Raw genomic sequence first — 18,697 nt, forward strand, 5'->3', positions numbered from 1 at the left:
ACTGCCGGTTCACCGATTTTTTCCGATTTTTTTCGATTTTGGTCGGTTCTCACCGGTTCAATAGCATATCTGGTCTAACAATCGAAGCAGACTGATGACCTCTCCAGTTCCCGATCTAATCAGTCCAACCAACCGGTTCAGTCCGATTTTTAAAATACTGTGTATATTAAAAGGGGTGGCATGTTAAATCGTGCATAATCTCTATTTAAAAAGAGATGTGGTTGTCTATTTTAAAACCAGAGAGGTGTCTTTGTAATTTTGATAGAATTAAAGGGGAGCCTATTGTAATTTCCTAAATAAAACTTTGCAAGATAACCTAACAAATAACAATACTAATTTACCTAGTTAGTTGAATACTGAAAGAGAGCAAGGGCAGGTATATATACATATATCGTTCCGTTAACCCCTCCATAAACCCTAAGCTATAACCTCTTTTCTTCCTTTCTTTCATTCTTCAAACCTCTCCTTCTGCCGTAAACCTCCATCTTCTCCAGGTTCCACTATCGCTTCCTTTATTTTTCTCTCTTTAATTTCAAAGTTTCGTTGAAACGCAAAGAAATTGAATTGATTCCTCATAGTTCATGATTCAGTAACAAAATAACGAATTTGAAATACTCGAACTGAAATAGTTTCAATTTCATACATGATAGTGGCTTATATATTTGCTTAATTTTCGTTGCAGAGTAATGAGGAAGAAAGTAGACGAGCGAATCAGAACTCTTATTGAAAATGGTGTCAAATCAAGGCATAGGTCAATGTTTGTCATTATTGGTGACAAATCTCGTGACCAGGTATCGTTTTTTAGCATAGTGATTTGCTTTTATATACAATTTCAACTATTATTGAAACTCCAGAGTGCTGCAAATTTGAGTGGTTTATGCAAACTCTGTTGTATGCAGATTGTTAATCTTCACTACATGCTTAGCAAGGCTCAAATCAAATCCAGGCCAAGTGTTTTATGGTGTTACAAGCACAAGCTTGAACTTAGCAGGTTTATTTTATTTTTATATGTAATAATTGACGACGAGTCGGTTTTGTGTTAATAAAATCTGTTATATTAAACTGTAGTATTTTTTTGTTGAAGTTTCGTTGAACTTGATTAAAATGGTTTTGAATTCATGCAGTCATATAAAAAAACGTGCCAAGCAGGTTAAAAAAATGATGCAACAGGGACTTTGGGATCCCGAGAAAGCTGATGCATTTTCATTGTTTGCGGAAGGTGGGGAAATAACTTATTGTTTATATAAGGATTCTGAAAAAGTTCTCGGAAACACTTTTGGGATGTGCATTCTTCAGGTATCTTACACTTCTTACTAATTCAATAGCTTGTCTTTTCCAGGATGTATTTCCCCCCAACATAAATTAATTGGTTTTGCCATTATCTTTCATTTTAGGATTTTGAGGCATTACAACCTAATCTACTGGCCAGAACAATAGAGACAGTGGAGGGAGGAGGGTTGGTTATTTTGCTTTTACGCTCTTTATCCTCACTAACCAGTTTGTACACGATGGTGATGGTAAGGAAACAGATTCACAATTCTTACTTTTAGCCCTTATTTTTTGCAAAACAATAATAGCTCATTTGGTTAATTATTAGAGTTCTTATAGACTAAAATTATATAGCCCTTTTATCAAAAAAATAAATAAAAATTATATAGCCCTCTTCTGTTTATCTTTGAGCATCTGCCACCAGTAATTTGATTTAGGATCTTTTTTTGCGTTGTATTTTTTGAAGTTCATAACGCTCACTTTAATAGACAGTCATTCCTTTCCCAAAATTTATTGTTTATAAAAGGGAATGCTGGTAATTGCACGAGGTAGCTCTTCTATCTGATAAGTAATGATTTTAAGCCTCCACAATTATCATAAAATATTTAATGAACCAAAAAAACATACATAATTTAAAAGAAGGAAAATATATGGAAGTTTTGATCTGGTAAATCTATAGGGCCGTGGACAAGATTGAGAAGTTTAAGCGGGGTTTGGAGCATTATCCTATTAGCTCAGTAACTTTGAACTTCTTTCTAGTGACCAGGTGGTAATGGTGGTCTTATTTGAGATATTATTATTTGTGGAAAGGTATAATTAACTGCAAGTGTTCATCAGAATTGTTAAGGTTAGGAACTTAGGATACTATTTTGCTATTAAATTCATCTCTCTTGTGCATGCCTGTGAAGTTCTTGTGTTAACTATTTGAGTGTAGTCACGGGGTGTAGGCATGTGCATGCCTGTGAAGTTCTTGTGTTAACTATTTGAGTGTAGTCACGGGGTGTAGGGGAGGAAGTATTCTGTTAGGGACCAAATATGTATGTGTAAGCCCAATTGGCTTAGGCCCATTTGTAGTAATCCAAAGTAGAGAATTAGAGGGGATAGTTAGTTACAGGAGAGAGAATGAGTGGAGTGGGTTATAAAGAGGGCAGAAAGGAAGAGTGGAGGTATCAGGGAGAAATCATTTGTTTTAGTTATGGACAGAGAATATTGATCTCTGTAGGAGCTTGGCTCTGGGGTGGACAGAGAATATTGATCTCTGTAGGAGCTTGGCTCTGGGGTAGATTGGGATTCTTCCCTTTCTGCATTTTATATTTCTTCATTAATCAAATTCAGTTTATTTCCTAAAGTTTTACTGCTTTGTTTCTTTAATTTCTGTTTCGGAATTTCGGGATCCTAAGATATTCACAAATACCCGGGAAATTCATCTCATTTGCATGCTTGCGAAGTTATAGTGTTTAACTGTGGGAGTTAACTTTATTGTGGGGGAGAGGAGGTAATCACAGATTGATAACTCATAAGAGTTCACTTCAAAAAAATTGTTGTATTGTCATTGGACTGGACAACTCTCAGAATTTTTGGGTTATGTTCTTTATTCTCATTTCACAATTCAGCCATTCCCTTGATTTTCTTGTTTTAGCTGTTATACTTAGGAGGATTTCTTTTCCTTGTCAGAGGTATTTCTTTCCTAATTCCTTACAAAACTTTTTATATACAACAATAACTTGGCATCTTAGGCAGTTTCAACCACCTAAAGTCCTAAACCTAAAAAAGGACAAATAAAATTATTGGCAATCAAATGAAAGCGCAAAAAGAGGGTAAGGGTAAGAAATCTCTTAAAAGAATATGATAAATGCAAAATGTAGAATAAGAAAGGCACATCTACTACGTGTATGTTACTGGCACCTATACAAAAATCCCTCTAATTAGGCTGTACCTTATCCAGTGAACTCTATAAAGATCACTTATTCTTGCAAACAATGAAAACGTAATCCATGAAAATTATTGCTTTCACATCCATTCAAGTGCCGGATAACAGCAATGTTGTACAATACCTTTGTATATTTCTCTCTATACTCCTCCCCTCCTTTTTTATTTCTTTAAACCTTTGAAATCACATAATCACATGCAGAAATAGATCTGTAGTGCATATGAAAGACATACATAAAATTATTCATATTCATAGAGATTTTAAGTTTTATGTCAGATTTTTATTTTATGTTTAACTTATGTTCATGCAACTTTTATTTGTGTGCCACAAGCTTTATTTTATATACAATTATTTATATTTCCACTGTTTTGCGGCTTCCGCTATTTACCTGCTAATTCTCATATCGGATTTTTGGCAATATGCTATTTTCTGCAATCCGCTATTAATAACACTGTTTGGTCAAGGATTCTGTAAAATAGCTGTACTGTATAGATATGTGCGCCTTTAAATAATTTGGCGCTCCAACAGAAATGGATGCACTGTTCACATTCCCATAGTGCCATAAATTTATGTTTATATGGTTAAGTAGCTTATAAAACCATTACCTACCATGCTACTCTTTTCTTAAAAGTCTCATTCCTATCAACTTACATATGGTTCACTTATTGCAGGATGTCCATGACAGATATCGAACTGAATCCCATTCTGAGGCTACTGGGCGTTTTAATGAACGTTTCTTACTATCACTTGCCTCCTGTAAGGCATGTGTGGTAATGGACGATGAGCTAAATGTATTACCAATTTCGTCTCACATAAGGTCTATTACCCCAGTTCCCGTTAAAGAGGTATCCTTGTTACATCTTTAACTATTTCTTCCTTCCCTGTCTATCTTTTACCCTTTCTTTCTGGTTACATTTGATGCTGGGCTTTACTGCATGTATCTTGAAGCCATATTTGTTATTTACTCTTTCATGATATGGGGGGGATAGAAAACCTACTTTTAAATTGAAACAAAAAATGCTATGTTTTTTTGGAACATGTGCTTATACGTGGGGGGCAATTCTCATCCTACAAGCCGGTTTTGTAAGAATGAGTTAGGCCAAACTCTAATAGTCTTTTTGTGGTGTGAAATTCCTCACTGTAAATGTTACACATTTTCTTATTGCTTCCTCCGTCCCCCAATAAGTGACCTATTTATAAAAAAATTGTCTCAAAATGAATGACCCTTTTGATTTTCAAGGCAATATTAATTACTTGTTTTCCAATTTTACCCTCTAATTAATACTACTTTCATCACTCTCATGTCAATATATTTTACTAAGCATTTATTGTAATGGTAATACATGATAAAAGATAATTGAGTAGATATATTATTCTCTCACTCACTTTTACACATTTGTGAATTTGTTAATTTGTGTGAAATGGTCAAATAGATCACTTGTTGTTGGGACAGAGGGAGTATTGTAAAACAATATTAGAATGAATTTTGGAAGTATCATCTCCTGTTTTCCTGTGTTGCAACAGTGGGAGTATTGAAAATTATTATTAGAATGAATTTTGGAAGTATCTTCTGTTTTCTTGTGTTGCAATTTTGTACATAACACATTTATTTATTTTTGTAAATTGAGGTATACGGCTCGTGTCACATATTCACTCTAACCTAACCTACGGCTAACTGTAGGGCATGGGTTTGCTATTTCTTAAATAAATCAGATTGCCAAAAAACTGTTATTCAATATTGTAGGAGTTTTTTCCCTCTCCATTCCCTTTTTGGCAGCCAAGCTGGATGCTTGTTTGTTGAGTTCTAATGGAATGAAAATTTGTTACTGAATTGATGCTGTAGGACTCAGAGGGACTCTCAGAAGTAGATCAGGGATTGAAGAAACTTAAAGAAGAACTAAATGAAGATTTTCCCGTTGGACCACTGATCCGGAAGTGTTGCACGTTGGACCAGGTACGATTACGTACCTTTAAACTTTTCATTGTCTACTATGGCCAGTCAAATTGGTTTTTTGAAGTGGTGCTTGTCTGAATATTTATGTTTTCTGTTTATAGGGAAAAGCTGTCATAACATTTCTGGATGCAATTTTGGACAAGAAGCTTTGTGGTACCGTTGCTACTTTTGCTGCACGGGGCCGTGGGAAATCAGCTGCTCTTGGTTTATCAATTGCTGGAGCTATTGCCGTGGGGTACTAGGCTTTTCTGACATAAATATCTTCATACATGATGGATACACCAAAAATTTTTAGGACCTCATTTGAAAATTATCTGGTGTAGGTACTCAAATATCTTTGTTACTGCACCCAGCCCTGAGAATCTGAGAACCTTGTTCGAGTTCATATGCAAAGGTTTGGGTGTTCTTGACTACAAGGTACAGGTTCTTTTACTTGTTGACAGCTATTATCATTGGTCCGTAATTAAGATGTATTTAGTTGCAAACATGCAATAGATCTAAGGATGTCGATTGAGCAATGTAACTTTGGCAATGGATGGGAGTTCTAAGTAACCTCTGACATTTATATTTGATTGCCAAATGGTTCATTCCTATTTAGATCATAATATGGTGCAAATTTGGACTTTTTTATTATGCCTAAGGTTACAAATCGTTTTTTTTTATATCATATTTTTTTATACAAATGATGAAAATTTGATTTATTAAATATTCTCAGTTGTAATGGTTTTCCAGACCAAGTTTGAAATAGATAACACATTGTTATACTCCCCTTGTGATCAAAGATATCTTCTTCCCATAAACAAGCCATCGAAGAGAAGAAAAGAAGAGCAAGTTTGCAAACCGAATCACATACACATGTGTCTGACTAGTAATAGAAGCCACAAAAATCATAGGAATATTTAATCAATTCAAATTTCAAAGGCCTTGTAAGTTGTGGTGAAAGTTATTAACACAATTTATGCAACCGGTAAATCATAACTTTTAGACAGTGTTGTAGCTCTGACCTTTAAATTTAAATATTGCCAACACTAAGTATATAGTAAGCTTACCTCCTTCAACAATTCATTGTCGTGTGTTAGGATAGGAAACTAAATGACAAGATTCTAGACATAGGATACTGTCTCATGAGTATTAAGTTTGGTATCTTTTTACTCTAACAACCATTAGATGATGGTTAATGAGTTAGTGTTATTGGTTTTGGGTATTTTACAGTCTCCTTTTTGCCTAATTTATCAAGGAATGAGAGTGTTTGTTTAAGAAAGCTGCATTTCTAATGTGAATAGGAGCATGAACATTTTGACTTGGTAAAAAGTCAGATTTCCGAGCACAAGATTGTCACTACAAGAGTCAATATTTACAAGCACCACAGGCAGACCATTCAGGTAAGTTCATCGGTGATATTTCGTCATTGATGAATATGATTCAAAAAGTGTCTTGTAATGTTAAGGAAACTTATTACTCTGATGTTACTAGTAATACAAAAAAAATGTAATTCTGTCCTTGCTTTTCATCCTAATTTCTTTCAGTATATACTGCCACACGAACATGAAAAGCTTTCACAAGTTGAATTATTGGTTGTTGATGAAGCAGCTGCTATTCCGCTGCCAATGGTGAAGTCTTTACTTGGCCCATATATGGTCTTCCTGTCTTCCACTGTTAATGGGTATGACTAATTTTTGTTTATGGGAAAACCTTCCATATATCATAATCATTTTTTTTAGTGATGAGTTGTCTTTCCTTTTGAATTATTAGCCCTTACATTCCTCTTGTCAAGTATTGTGTCAAACTCATTTGAAGGGGCTAACTTCTGATTATGACTTGATTACTGAAAAAACTGTGTTCCTTTTGCTCATGTGAAGTTATGAAGGAACTGGACGCTCTTTGTCACTAAAACTTGTACAGCAACTGCAAGAGCAAAGCCATGTGTCTGCTAAGAGCACGGAGGGCACTGGTACGATGCTTATGGTCTTTATAACTCAATTTAAATAATAGTGTTATACACTGTTCAAAATTTTAAAACAGTCCAAGTGAATTATACATTAATTTCTTTGGTTTTCAATGACCCATTATATGATTGTAATAAGTTTTGTTTAAAGTTGCTGTTTTTTTTATAATGTGTTAGTTTTATTTCTAGTTCATTTGAGGTTATACAATGTACTGAACTATATAAGCAGAGATGGTTTGGAAAATAACCACCAATCTACTAACTTGGAAACAGATACAAATACAAAGAATAGAAAATAAAATAGAGAGTAAATCTTATTTGAATCAGATAATTAAAATCTAAAAATACTCAACTAAATAAAGTTTTTATACCGAATTTGTAACCATTTTTAACAGAGTTATATGCATATATTATTTTTAGCTTTTTTTATGAACTTTCAGGTCGCCTGTTTAAGAAAGTAGAACTGAGTGAATCCATCAGATATGCTTCTGCGGATCCCATTGAAAGCTGGCTTAACACATTACTTTGCTTAGATGTTTCAAATGCCATACCTAATATTAGCAGGTTCTACTAAAGCTCATTTCATATTTGAAATACGAGTCCATTTTTTCAATCCCCATTTACGGTTCTTTTGGTCTGAAATCAGGTTACCTCCAGCCAATGAGTGTGATCTTTACTATGTTAATCGGGATACTCTTTTTTCCTATCACAAGGATAGTGAACTATTTTTGCAGGTAAAACCAGATTCATTGAATGATGTTGGGTGGGTTGTGATTTATACTTTCACATGTTCAAATGTCATGATAAAATATTTGTATTCTTGCAGCGAATGATGGCCTTATATGTTGCATCACATTACAAGAATTCTCCAAATGATCTACAATTGATGGCAGATGCTCCAGCACACCACTTGTTTGTGTTACTTGGTATACTTGGTTTTCTTTCTAGATATTCTTTTTTTTGTTCATAGGTTTAAATTTACGGGACTTGATTTAAACCGAAGAGTATTTGTATGACAGGGCCTGTGGATGAATCAAAGAATCAACTTCCTGATATTTTGTGTGTCATCCAGGTTTGCATTCCACATTAGGCATCAATAACCCTCACGGCATTGGGTTGCTTTAATCTCTCTAGATTGAACCCAAGGGTTTGTTTGGTTTAAGAAAATGTTATTTTTTGTTATCATTGGTTACAGCAACACCACTTTCTGTTTATCATGCCTGTCTTTTTGTTCTGACTTCCTGCGGTCCATAACTTTATTCACAGGTTAGCCTTGAAGGGCAGATATCTCGTCAGTCAGCCATTCAAAGTTTAAGCCATGGCCATCAACCTTTTGGAGATCAAATACCATGGAAATTCTGTGAGCAATTCCGAGATACAACCTTTCCTTCACTCTCTGGCGCTCGCATTGTACGCATTGCTACGCACCCTAATGCAATGAGGGTAACTTCTATATACGACATATGATTTTGTTTAACCCAATTCTTCCAAAGTTGCACCGCACCTCTTATCTTCTACCTTATTATTATTATGATTATTATTCATTTTTTTCTTTTCAATTTCAGCTTGGATATGGTTCTCAAGCAGTTGAGCTGTTAACACGGTGAGTGCATGCCTGGTTTCCTTCTAACTGAGTGATGTTCATTTTAGCTTGTGTGTTACTCAAGATGTTGCAAGAGTGTTGAGTGTTCTTCAAAACTTTTAATTTAATATTGATTTGTTTTGGGGTCAATATTAGTTGGCTCACAAATCATGATATCAAAAAAAATCACTGACAAATGGAGAGAAACATTTTAGATCTGATTTATAAGAACTAGTGAAATAATTTAAAATTGCACAATTATAGAGGTATCAAACTTACTAGCCATATCATAAGTTATGTTAATAGAAAGTGTGACTGAGGGGAGGCTAAGAAAATAAACCAAAATTGTTCATCATTAATTTGGTTTTATGCCTAAGAGGTCGACCATGGGAGAAGTTTTCATGCTACGAGAGTATTGGGGTAATATCAGTATCAGAGGGATAAAAACAGTTACACATGGTTTTCATTGTTTGGACAAAGCATTTGATGGGGTGCTTAGAAAGGTTTTTGTGGAAAACCCTAGAAAAGAAAGGGGTTTGGAGTGAAGGAAATGTATGCCTTTTACACATGATATAATCCTACACAGAGAGTTGAAAGAGAAAATAAATAAGAGGTTAGAGGCCTAGAGACAAGCCTTAGAAGCATATTATTTCTATTAGAGTAGAGGTAAGACTGACTATGTGGACTATTGTTTTAACAAACAGCGAAGTAGCTCTAGATTCAAGGTTAAAGTTGGAAACAATATCATACCACAGGTTATAATTTAAATATCTTGGGTCCAGTCTACGGCATGACAGAAATGGAGGAAGGTCACATGCGTTTTATGTGATAAAATCATAAAAAGATACTGCCGAAGCTTAAGATAAAATTTTATGTTACGATGAGGAAACAACATGCAGTGTTGAATGAGATATAGTGGTGGGTGATTAAATGCCAACATGAGAATAAACTTAGTTTAGGTGAGTTGAGAATGTCACGTTGGATGCGTGGAAATGCTAAAATGGTAGAATTATGAATAATACCATTAGAGATAGAGATAGTTGGGGTATCAGCTATTTTAGAAAATATGGTTGGATCTTGACACAGGTGGTTTTGAAGTGTGGAGAACACCTATAAATTTCATAGTAAGGAGAGTTAGATTAGAGGGGGAGTAGTCAAAATGCTAGCAATGTTGTTATATAGAGGCTATATCGCAAAAGAATTTGAATAAAGGCCCAATGTTGTCAAATGACTATAAATGCGCAACAGCATTGATGCATGGCATTATTTTAGTGAACCACTAATTTCCGTTATCCGTGATTGACTACACTGATGTTTAGAAGCAGAGAAGACCAAGAAAAAATCTTATAACTTAGGTCACTAGTTTGGCCAGAGATATGACTAATGATAGAACATTATGTTGTCATTTGATCCATGTTGCGAACTCCGCCCAGATAGATAAAGTTTGGTTGTTGTTGCCGTTGTTTTTTTTTCTGGATTAGCCCTGGTTTAATTGTTTGTCAATAACTCCTCTGGCATTTTTCTGCAATCAATTAGTGGTCTAATGAAGAAGCTGAGTTATTATTTAGTTAGGATTTTAATTACAAAATGTTGGGGTATTAGTATTATATATTCCTGTTCGATCTGGTCACACATAATCCCTGCATACTCCATTTCCAAGTTCAAGTAAGTAGCCTTGGGACCTCATGGTTACAATTATAGTCACATACTAATGTTCTTTGATCCCAACATAGTGGAAGTCTGATACACGACATGCATCATAAAAATATGTAGCTCAAGGTAGTCAGAGTCAAGATACTACCCAAAATCACACCGAAAATCCTTCAGGAAACTCAAATTTAGAGTCATAAGATTCATAACATATAATCTTAAATTCCAAAAACAACTTAAAACTCCAAATAAGCAAATCCATAAAATTTCAAACAATTCTTGTTGTATAAAGTCATAATCACTCGAGGGATCTTCTTTTCCATCTTCACTCGAGCTTGGTCTTGATTCTCTTGAACCAAGTCTTCATCCAATGTTTCATTGTCTGCATCTTCATCCATAATAACCCAATCATCATCAAATCCAATGTCAACAAACTCCATCTCAGGTGTTCTCATGTCTTTCTTTTTTGGCCCATCTTGAATTATTGATGACAAATATAACATCATTCATTGTTTTTTTTGCATAAACAATTTCTTCTTTTTGCATGTACCTTAAACAATAAACGAATACAAATTAAGATAAACAAAATGGAAGTATTTTACAATTTAATTCTAATTTTTTTAATTGTTCTCACCTTAAAGGCATTCCAATTACGTTCACACCCTTAGGAACTGCTTGTCAATTACAATACACGAATGTCAAATCTTTGGAAATCTTCCAAAACTTGATATCCAAAGCCACAACTTTCCCATCTTTTGACTTTGCACACCTTTGACCCATAAATGTCGATTCCACCACTCAATTTTTTGAACTAAAGATGTTAAATCTATAAAGTCACACAATTGAGGAAGATTAGATTACAAAACAATCTAAAATACATATAAAGTGATTCGCATGAAAGCTACTTCTGCTAATAAATTCTGAATTTTGTGAAAGAAACTAATAAATTGATGATGCAATCAAGAGATATTATAGTTCGATTAGGTTTAATAAAAAAAGTACCTCTCTGAATCTTTGTCCGAGTTGATCAAGTTCCTCTTCAATTAAGGGAATATCAACATCACTTGTATAGAAATTTCCCAAACGGAAAATCTAAAAGAAAAATCGACGCGCTTTCCGTTAGAACATGGAAATTTGTGGGAAGACTCAGTCTAGTGAAATTGAAAACCGAAATCAAAAACTGAGTATCATATAATAACCAACTATTTCTCTTAATTCTACGGTGGTTGGTTTTTGTTTCTTTTATTCCCTTATAGAGTGGACCTGTGACAATGCGATAGAGTTCGCTAAAAATATGTGAGTACTTATAGAATGTTGAATGTGTTGATATGGTTTTTTCACATCGTTTGAGCCTTTCCTTATGTGTTTGAGGGTTGTTGTCTTGCATGAGAGAGGGAGTGCAATGAATATGTGTGTGTACTCGGAAGATTTCCACAAAATAATAGGCTTAGTGGGTGAGAAGCTAACCGTTACAGGTAACAACACAAATAAAGCGTGCCATTAAGGGTTTCCGAACATTATTAATCTTCGTTTTAAGGATTCGGGTCACATACTCTCATATTCAACCTGCGAACCCCGTACTACGAGGGACACAAACAAAACCAGCAACACGCAAAATTGCATCGCGGTTGAATGATATTACAGAATTATGCGATTCTACACACCTGCGGGCGATTTTAACTAACATGGTTTAGCTTTTGTTTATATAACAACTGCTTCAGCTTGGTCTTCTTTTAGTCTTTAAATATGTTAACATGTTAAGCAGCACAATATTGATCAATTTCTACATACCATCTGCAGTTATTATGAAGGACAACTTACGCCTATCTCTGAGAATGATGTTGATGATAAAGTGCACACTCCACAAATTAGAATTACAGAAGCTGCAGAGAAGGTATAATAATGCTAAAATCCTTTTTTATTGGCTAATATTGTTCTGTCTCTGCAAGTTGTGTATAATGTATGGTAGTTATCTAGTAGTAGTCTAGTTGATTAGCATCTCAGCACTCTTGAGAACAAGATTCACTTTGTAAAGAAAGAATTTCATAATCTTAAGATAATGTTGTGTAGGGATGCTTTATAGCAGTTATCCATTGTCTATAGTTAGAGACAAATAGAAGAGCTTTTTTAGGATGTATGCTGCAGCCCTTTAAATGGAAAAGTTTGTTTTGGGTTGTTGTGTTCAACTAACAGGTTTTTTAGACGAGCTTCTTTGTAGGTGATGCAGCAGGACATTTCTTTCGTGATGATTTATTGTGTTCTCTTTCTTGTTTCAGTAAAAAGGATAACTTTTGCTCTGTTCTTTTTCCGTCCCTGATTTTTTTCTTTTTATTATTTATCAAAGAAGAGATTAAATAAAAGAAAAAGAAGATTACAAATCATAAGGAGGGTGAGAAAGAGAGGTGTCACTAAAGTGTGTATTCTGTTATTATGAGTTTAATGACTTCACAAAGACTATATATATAGTTCTGGAATATTTCTAATTATATTTAAATAACAGAGACTAAGCAACAGCTAACTGCAGTATCTGAAAATAGACAGTTTTTATCATTCTCTTTTCAAATTCAGGTTGGGCTAACTTTGTTGATCACCTTGAGTTTGTCTCTAAGAAAACATAACCTGATCTTAGTTAGAGCCTTTGTTAGAGCATCTGCAACTTGTTCACAAGAAGAAACATTATCAATAGTTACTAGTTATGATATTGTTCAAAACTATATCATGGACAACAATATTCAACACATTATGCTTGATGTGGGCGTGAAGCAAAAGCATTTGGGCCGTGTTGAGTGTCACAATGTATATGGCTGGAGTAGGATAAAAAACTTACCATTCAGCTAGATTTCATATAATTTCTTCTTTTGTAATATGGCCATGAAGCTCACTGGTATATTTTGCTGCTCACGGAGGACAGTTGTGAGTTGTTAAAGTTATGGGTTGGTTGTTTGCAGCCTGTCTCGTCCCATAGTGTCTGTGATAGGTTGGTGGCTTGTCATCCTTTAGGTTAGTTGCAGGGAAGGTATAACACACAGCTGGTAAGACAAAACAGTTCTGAAACTGAGTTATTGTCACTGCTTGCCGGCATAAGTGGCTTGGAGATGTAGAGGTATGAAGTGTTTTCAATGGTTCTCGACAAACAGTCACAATGACATGTAGACTGGAGTTGGCCTTTCTAGTGCCACAAGAACAATGGTAGTTGCAGGCGGTGGCAAAGGAGGGCATACTGATGAATGCATTAGAGGTTTTGTGGGGGCTAGGTGGTGTCCCAAAAAGACTGTCACTTTTAATTTCCATTTAGTTGTAATTGATTTTTTTCCCAATAATTTCCTCTCATTAATGCTATATGCATCACTCCCAAATTATTATTTTTCACTTCACATTTATGATAATATGAATACACTATTGGTTAACAAGGTTAATTTGGTAAAATTGTTACTATTTTTCATAAATTTGAAACCTCTCTTTAATATGTGTGGAACAAGGAAATGTTACCGGTATTGTAGGCCAGAGGAAGTATATTCTATTAATATTTTTCAAACAAGATTGTTATAATATTCACTGTTTGTTTCTTCTTCTCGCTTCGATCAAATTTCATAAATACAGGAAATTATTACTCTTATTAGAGGCCTATGTATGTATTTTATTTCAATTTCAATATGTGAGTTCAATCATGTCTGAAGTTTGCAATTCAAACTAAATTGATAGGTTATGTTGATTTGTAATTGTCTGGGATTATATATATATATATATATATATATATATATATATATATATATATATATATATATATATATATATATATATATATATATCACTTTATGATTTTCTTCCAACAAAAGCTCACCCTTTTTATGACACAACTATGAATTCAGGTTTCACTACTTGAAGAAAATGTAAAACCCAGAACAGATCTTCCTCATTTGTTAGTACATCTACGTGAAAGGCGCCCGGAGAAGCTCCATTATATTGGTGTCTCCTTCGGCCTAACCTTGGAGCTTTTTCGCTTTTGGAAGAAGCATAGATTTGCTCCTTTCTACATTGGCCAGATTCCAGTTAAGCTTTGTTTTTTTTTTCTTAACCAGCAGAGCTGCCAATGTGTTTTTTCGGATCAATACTTAATTAACATATTGTTTTCTTGACCTGATAGAATAATGTGACTGGTGAGCATTCATGCATGGTCCTAAAATCTTTGAATAATGATGAAGTTGAAGTTGATGAATCAAATCAGTGGGGCTTTTATGGTCCATTTTACCAGGGTAGGTGTATCTCTGCCATTATGATTCCATGTTCCATATTTGTGATTCATCTTAAATTCTGATTACTTAGCTTGCTATCTGTAGATTTTAGGCAAAGATTTGCGTACCTTCTGGCTTCCACTTTCCGTAACATGGAATATAAGCTTGCTATGAGGTTAGTATTTGGAATTTGATATGAATATTACGAAATATTTTAAATCTAGGGGCTACAGTTATTAACAATTAGATCATGTTGATGAGTAAGATTTTCTACCTCATTTTATCTTTTTAAATATAAGAAGTATCGTTAGATGAGAATAGTACATAAGCTGTGGATAAAATATGCTCCTAAAAAAAAACAGAACGTACAAAACATAGAAAGCCAGAACAAACTACAAAGACAAATCACAAACAAAGTTTACCAGTCTTTTTTTTTTTGCATGTTTATTAATGAACCCCCTTTAGAATATTCATTAGCAAAGTGCATCTCCAATGAGAGTAATGGGACTTGCTTAGATGTTAATTGATAATAAAACTATAATATTTTTTTGGAATGCCCCATGTGATTTGTGTTTCATATATTTAGTTAGAGTTGCATATTTAAGCAACCTTGAAAAAGACTTCCATAGTATTTAAAAGTTTTTTTTTGTGCATGTATGATAGTGTATAAGTGGAAAAGAGAATAAGAGACGTTGAGGACTTTGGGGATGGGAATTAAGCAACTTTGTGAGAAACTCTCATTAGAGTGAAATTTGAGTAAGTGGGCATGCATGGACCCGACACGTGATTTTGACTAAAGAACATTTTCCTTTTCAATGTCTTACAAAATAATATATTATTAATAAAAAAATTGTGCAAGAAATGGAAATAAGCAACTGAGGTTTTTATTTTATTTTTTATTTTCAATTATTAAATAATGTGTTACAAATATCTGTTGAGAGTCAGGATTTGTTAAATTTATCTACTCTCTATTTACTCTCAAATTATGAGAGAGAGAAAGACACAAGGGATACACTAGTGAGACTTATTAGTAGGATTCATTAATTGAAATGGGTCCCACTAAATATTCGAGCTATCCAAGATATATATGAGGGAGTTTTAAAGAAAGATTTCGACATTAATGAGTTGGATTAAAGTATGATTTTTTATAGAACATTGTAACGTTGTTGGATCCAAATAGCTGACCCACTTAATAGGAAGATTGCATCTGCCCTTTTTATTTTTATTTTTTTGTTACTCTAGGAACGAAAATTTCGTTTGTTCTAAGAAATTAAAAGAAAGTTATATTAATGCTTTTACCATTGCCTAAAATTCTACAGTTATTGCATACTCTAATCTAATATTCATCGAATAGAATTCAAATATGAAATTCTGTAAGATCTACATCCTTCATTTATTCATGAGTGCCTTTTATTTTGATAATTATCCAGCATCATAGACCCAAAAATCAATTTTACCGAGCAAGAGCCTATCAAGACAACTGCTGACAAATCATTGGGATCAGTTAAAGAATATTTATCACCACATGATATGAAGCGACTAGAGGCTTATGTTGACAATCTTGCTGACTTTCACCTGGTAAGTTCTCATTTGATGGATGCTAATTTATTTTTACTTCATGATAATCACCCAACTGATACATTTTTGGTCATAAAAACTTGAGCTGTGTGTACTCCACTCTAAAGTCCTATCAGTTCTCACTCTTAATTAAATATGTTTCCATTTAAAATTTATAGAATCCCAAACACCCTAATTCTGCTTAATTGTTCACTCATTGATGTAGATATCTTAATTTTGTATTGTAAATTTGGTTGGATAAACTGCAATGACCAGACAAATTAAATTAGCATTCCCCTGAGTTTGCTTATAGTGCATGAACTTGAATATGTGAGAATTGTGATGAACCAAAGTCAGAAAATGGAATGATATCTGCCTTAATTTAAATGACCAAAAAAGTGGTACAGGATGGCGGCCTTATGTAGCATCATAAAGCACCATGTGTGTGTGCGCGCGCGCATATATATATATATATATATATATATATATATATATATATATATATATATATATATATATATATATATATATATATATATATATATATATATATATATATATATATAGAGAGAGAGAGAGAGAGAGAGAGAGAGAGAGAGAGAGAGAGAAAGAGAGAGAGAGAGAGAGAGGAGGGATATTCTTACTCCAGGAGTAAGTTATTAACACTTACTCCAAATCTGGATCATTGATTCTTCTCAATCTAATGGTTAAAAGTAATAAATAATGATTTTCTCTCTCCACATTTAATTACTTAATATTTTTAACCATTACATTGAGAAGAATCAATGATCCAGATTTGGAGTAAGTGTAAATAACTTACTCCTGGAGTAAGAATATCCCTCCTCATATATATATATATATATATATATATATATATATATATATATATATATATATATATATAGCCGAATTTGCAATGTAATTGTTGTATCGAAGTTTAGGCCATTAATGTTGTGTGCTTTTAAGCATGATCTTAACTTTTATTTTTAATTATTTGACAGATTTTAGATTTAGTTTCTAGACTGTCACACCTGTACTTCCAAGAAAAGATTCCAGTTACATTATCACATGCTCAAGCTTGTGTGTTACTCTGCACAGGTCTGCAGAATCAGAACATTTCGCACATTGAGGTCTGTTCGTTAACTTACATCATTTTTCGTTTAAATAACACAATCATGTGATCATATTTAGCAGTAGGCACCTACCTATCTAATGTTTTATACAGGCAGCAACAAAGGGAAGCCAAATGCTGTCTGCCTTTACATAAGTTATAGAACATTTTATCCTCACTCTTTTGAAATTTGTTATTGTACATTGGGCAATTCATCATTGATACAATTACAAATTATCTATTAAATCAATAAGTCACTATAAAATTCTTTGCTTAATATTGTAAGAGGTTTGAATATACCACCTTTTTTGCCATTAAGTATAAGTATTTATCCTGTTTGATTTCTTCCCTGTTGGCGCCTTTAAAAAAACATGAAATCACATTCTATTTTGTGCACTTTCGTTTAATAGGGACAAATGAAGCTGGAAAGGCAACAAATATTGTCTCTATTTATTAAGGTTATGAAGAAATTCTACAAATATCTATATGGCCTTGCATCCAAAGAGATTGAATCAACCATGCCACGACTGAAGGAAGTAAGTTAATAATAGTTGAACATTGTGACTGAAATTCATAAAAAGTTTGGTTAATGAAACCCTCACATGCCTGTGCTGCAGTATGTAGGGACACAAATTTTGCGGCTTCTCTTTTTATCTTTTACTAATCTCGAGTATTTTTTTCTTGGTTTTCTTTTATTCTGTCCTTAGATTGTTATGGAACCTCATAATGTTTCTGTGGACGAAGACCTCAACGATGGGGCTAAACAAGTTGAGGTATGTACTTCCAACTTTTGCTTTTATTCTTTTCATCTTTTGAAGATCCTATGAAAATCCCCACACTTGTTTGTTTCCACATCCAATTGTTTGTAGCTCTTATCTTTAATATTATTACTGGATTACTGAATAGGACGATATGAAGTCAAAATCAGAGTCTCTCTTTACTCCCGAGTTACTCCAGCGATATGCCATTGAAGATGGAGAATCCTTTGACAATGTCTTACAAAGTACTGGTGGAAAAATACCCACAGGTGGTCTTATCAGTGTGAAATCCAACAGGAAAATAAGCAAATCTGAAAAGGAGAATGGAAGTCATAAGAGTGATAAAAAGAGGCGTATAGACAGCCACAGCCATAAATCAAGTAAAAAGGAAAAGAAGAATAGGTCTTCTTGACTTAGAGAAGAATTGTTGCAGAACAAACCATGAACGTTTCAGGCATTGTTGGTCCTGGGTAGTCATCAGAACAGAAGTAATAGTGAGGAAAGTATATGGCCAAATTGAAGTAACTGCTAATTTTGAGGCAATTCCCAGTTATTTTCTCTCCCTCTTGTGGAGGAACTATGTATTAATATTTTATGCGTTATTTCCAAGAAAATGTTTTAGAAAACAATTTTGATGTGAATGATTTATTCAAAGTTTTATGGTTATGAAGTTCTAATTACTCATATATCTGGTACGCACCATAGCTGT

At 33.8% G+C, this 18,697-nt stretch overlaps 1 protein-coding gene across 1 annotated transcript; it reads left to right on the plus strand.

Moving 5' to 3' along the window:
• The first annotated feature begins 336 nt into the window (after positions 1–336).
• On the plus strand, positions 337–18,674 carry LOC131624103 (RNA cytidine acetyltransferase 1-like). Its single transcript, XM_058895093.1, has 27 exons — positions 337–494; positions 683–791; positions 900–991; positions 1,125–1,296; positions 1,395–1,517; positions 3,871–4,044; positions 5,043–5,153; positions 5,255–5,388; positions 5,477–5,570; positions 6,437–6,535; positions 6,680–6,816; positions 7,013–7,104; positions 7,539–7,662; positions 7,745–7,832; positions 7,925–8,024; positions 8,118–8,170; positions 8,365–8,541; positions 8,664–8,701; positions 12,131–12,224; positions 14,200–14,379; positions 14,475–14,583; positions 14,668–14,737; positions 15,993–16,140; positions 17,121–17,249; positions 17,641–17,766; positions 17,938–18,003; positions 18,137–18,674. Exons 2-27 carry the CDS (start codon positions 687–689, stop codon positions 18,398–18,400), a joined length of 3,099 nt encoding a protein of 1,032 aa, XP_058751076.1. The 5' UTR covers positions 337–494; positions 683–686; the 3' UTR covers positions 18,401–18,674.
• Positions 18,675–18,697: the final 23 nt, after the last annotated feature.

Source organism: Vicia villosa, unplaced genomic scaffold (genome assembly GCF_029867415.1).
Source record: "Vicia villosa cultivar HV-30 ecotype Madison, WI unplaced genomic scaffold, Vvil1.0 ctg.000102F_1_1_1, whole genome shotgun sequence".
In the NCBI taxonomy this organism is placed as follows: domain Eukaryota; kingdom Viridiplantae; phylum Streptophyta; class Magnoliopsida; order Fabales; family Fabaceae; genus Vicia; species Vicia villosa.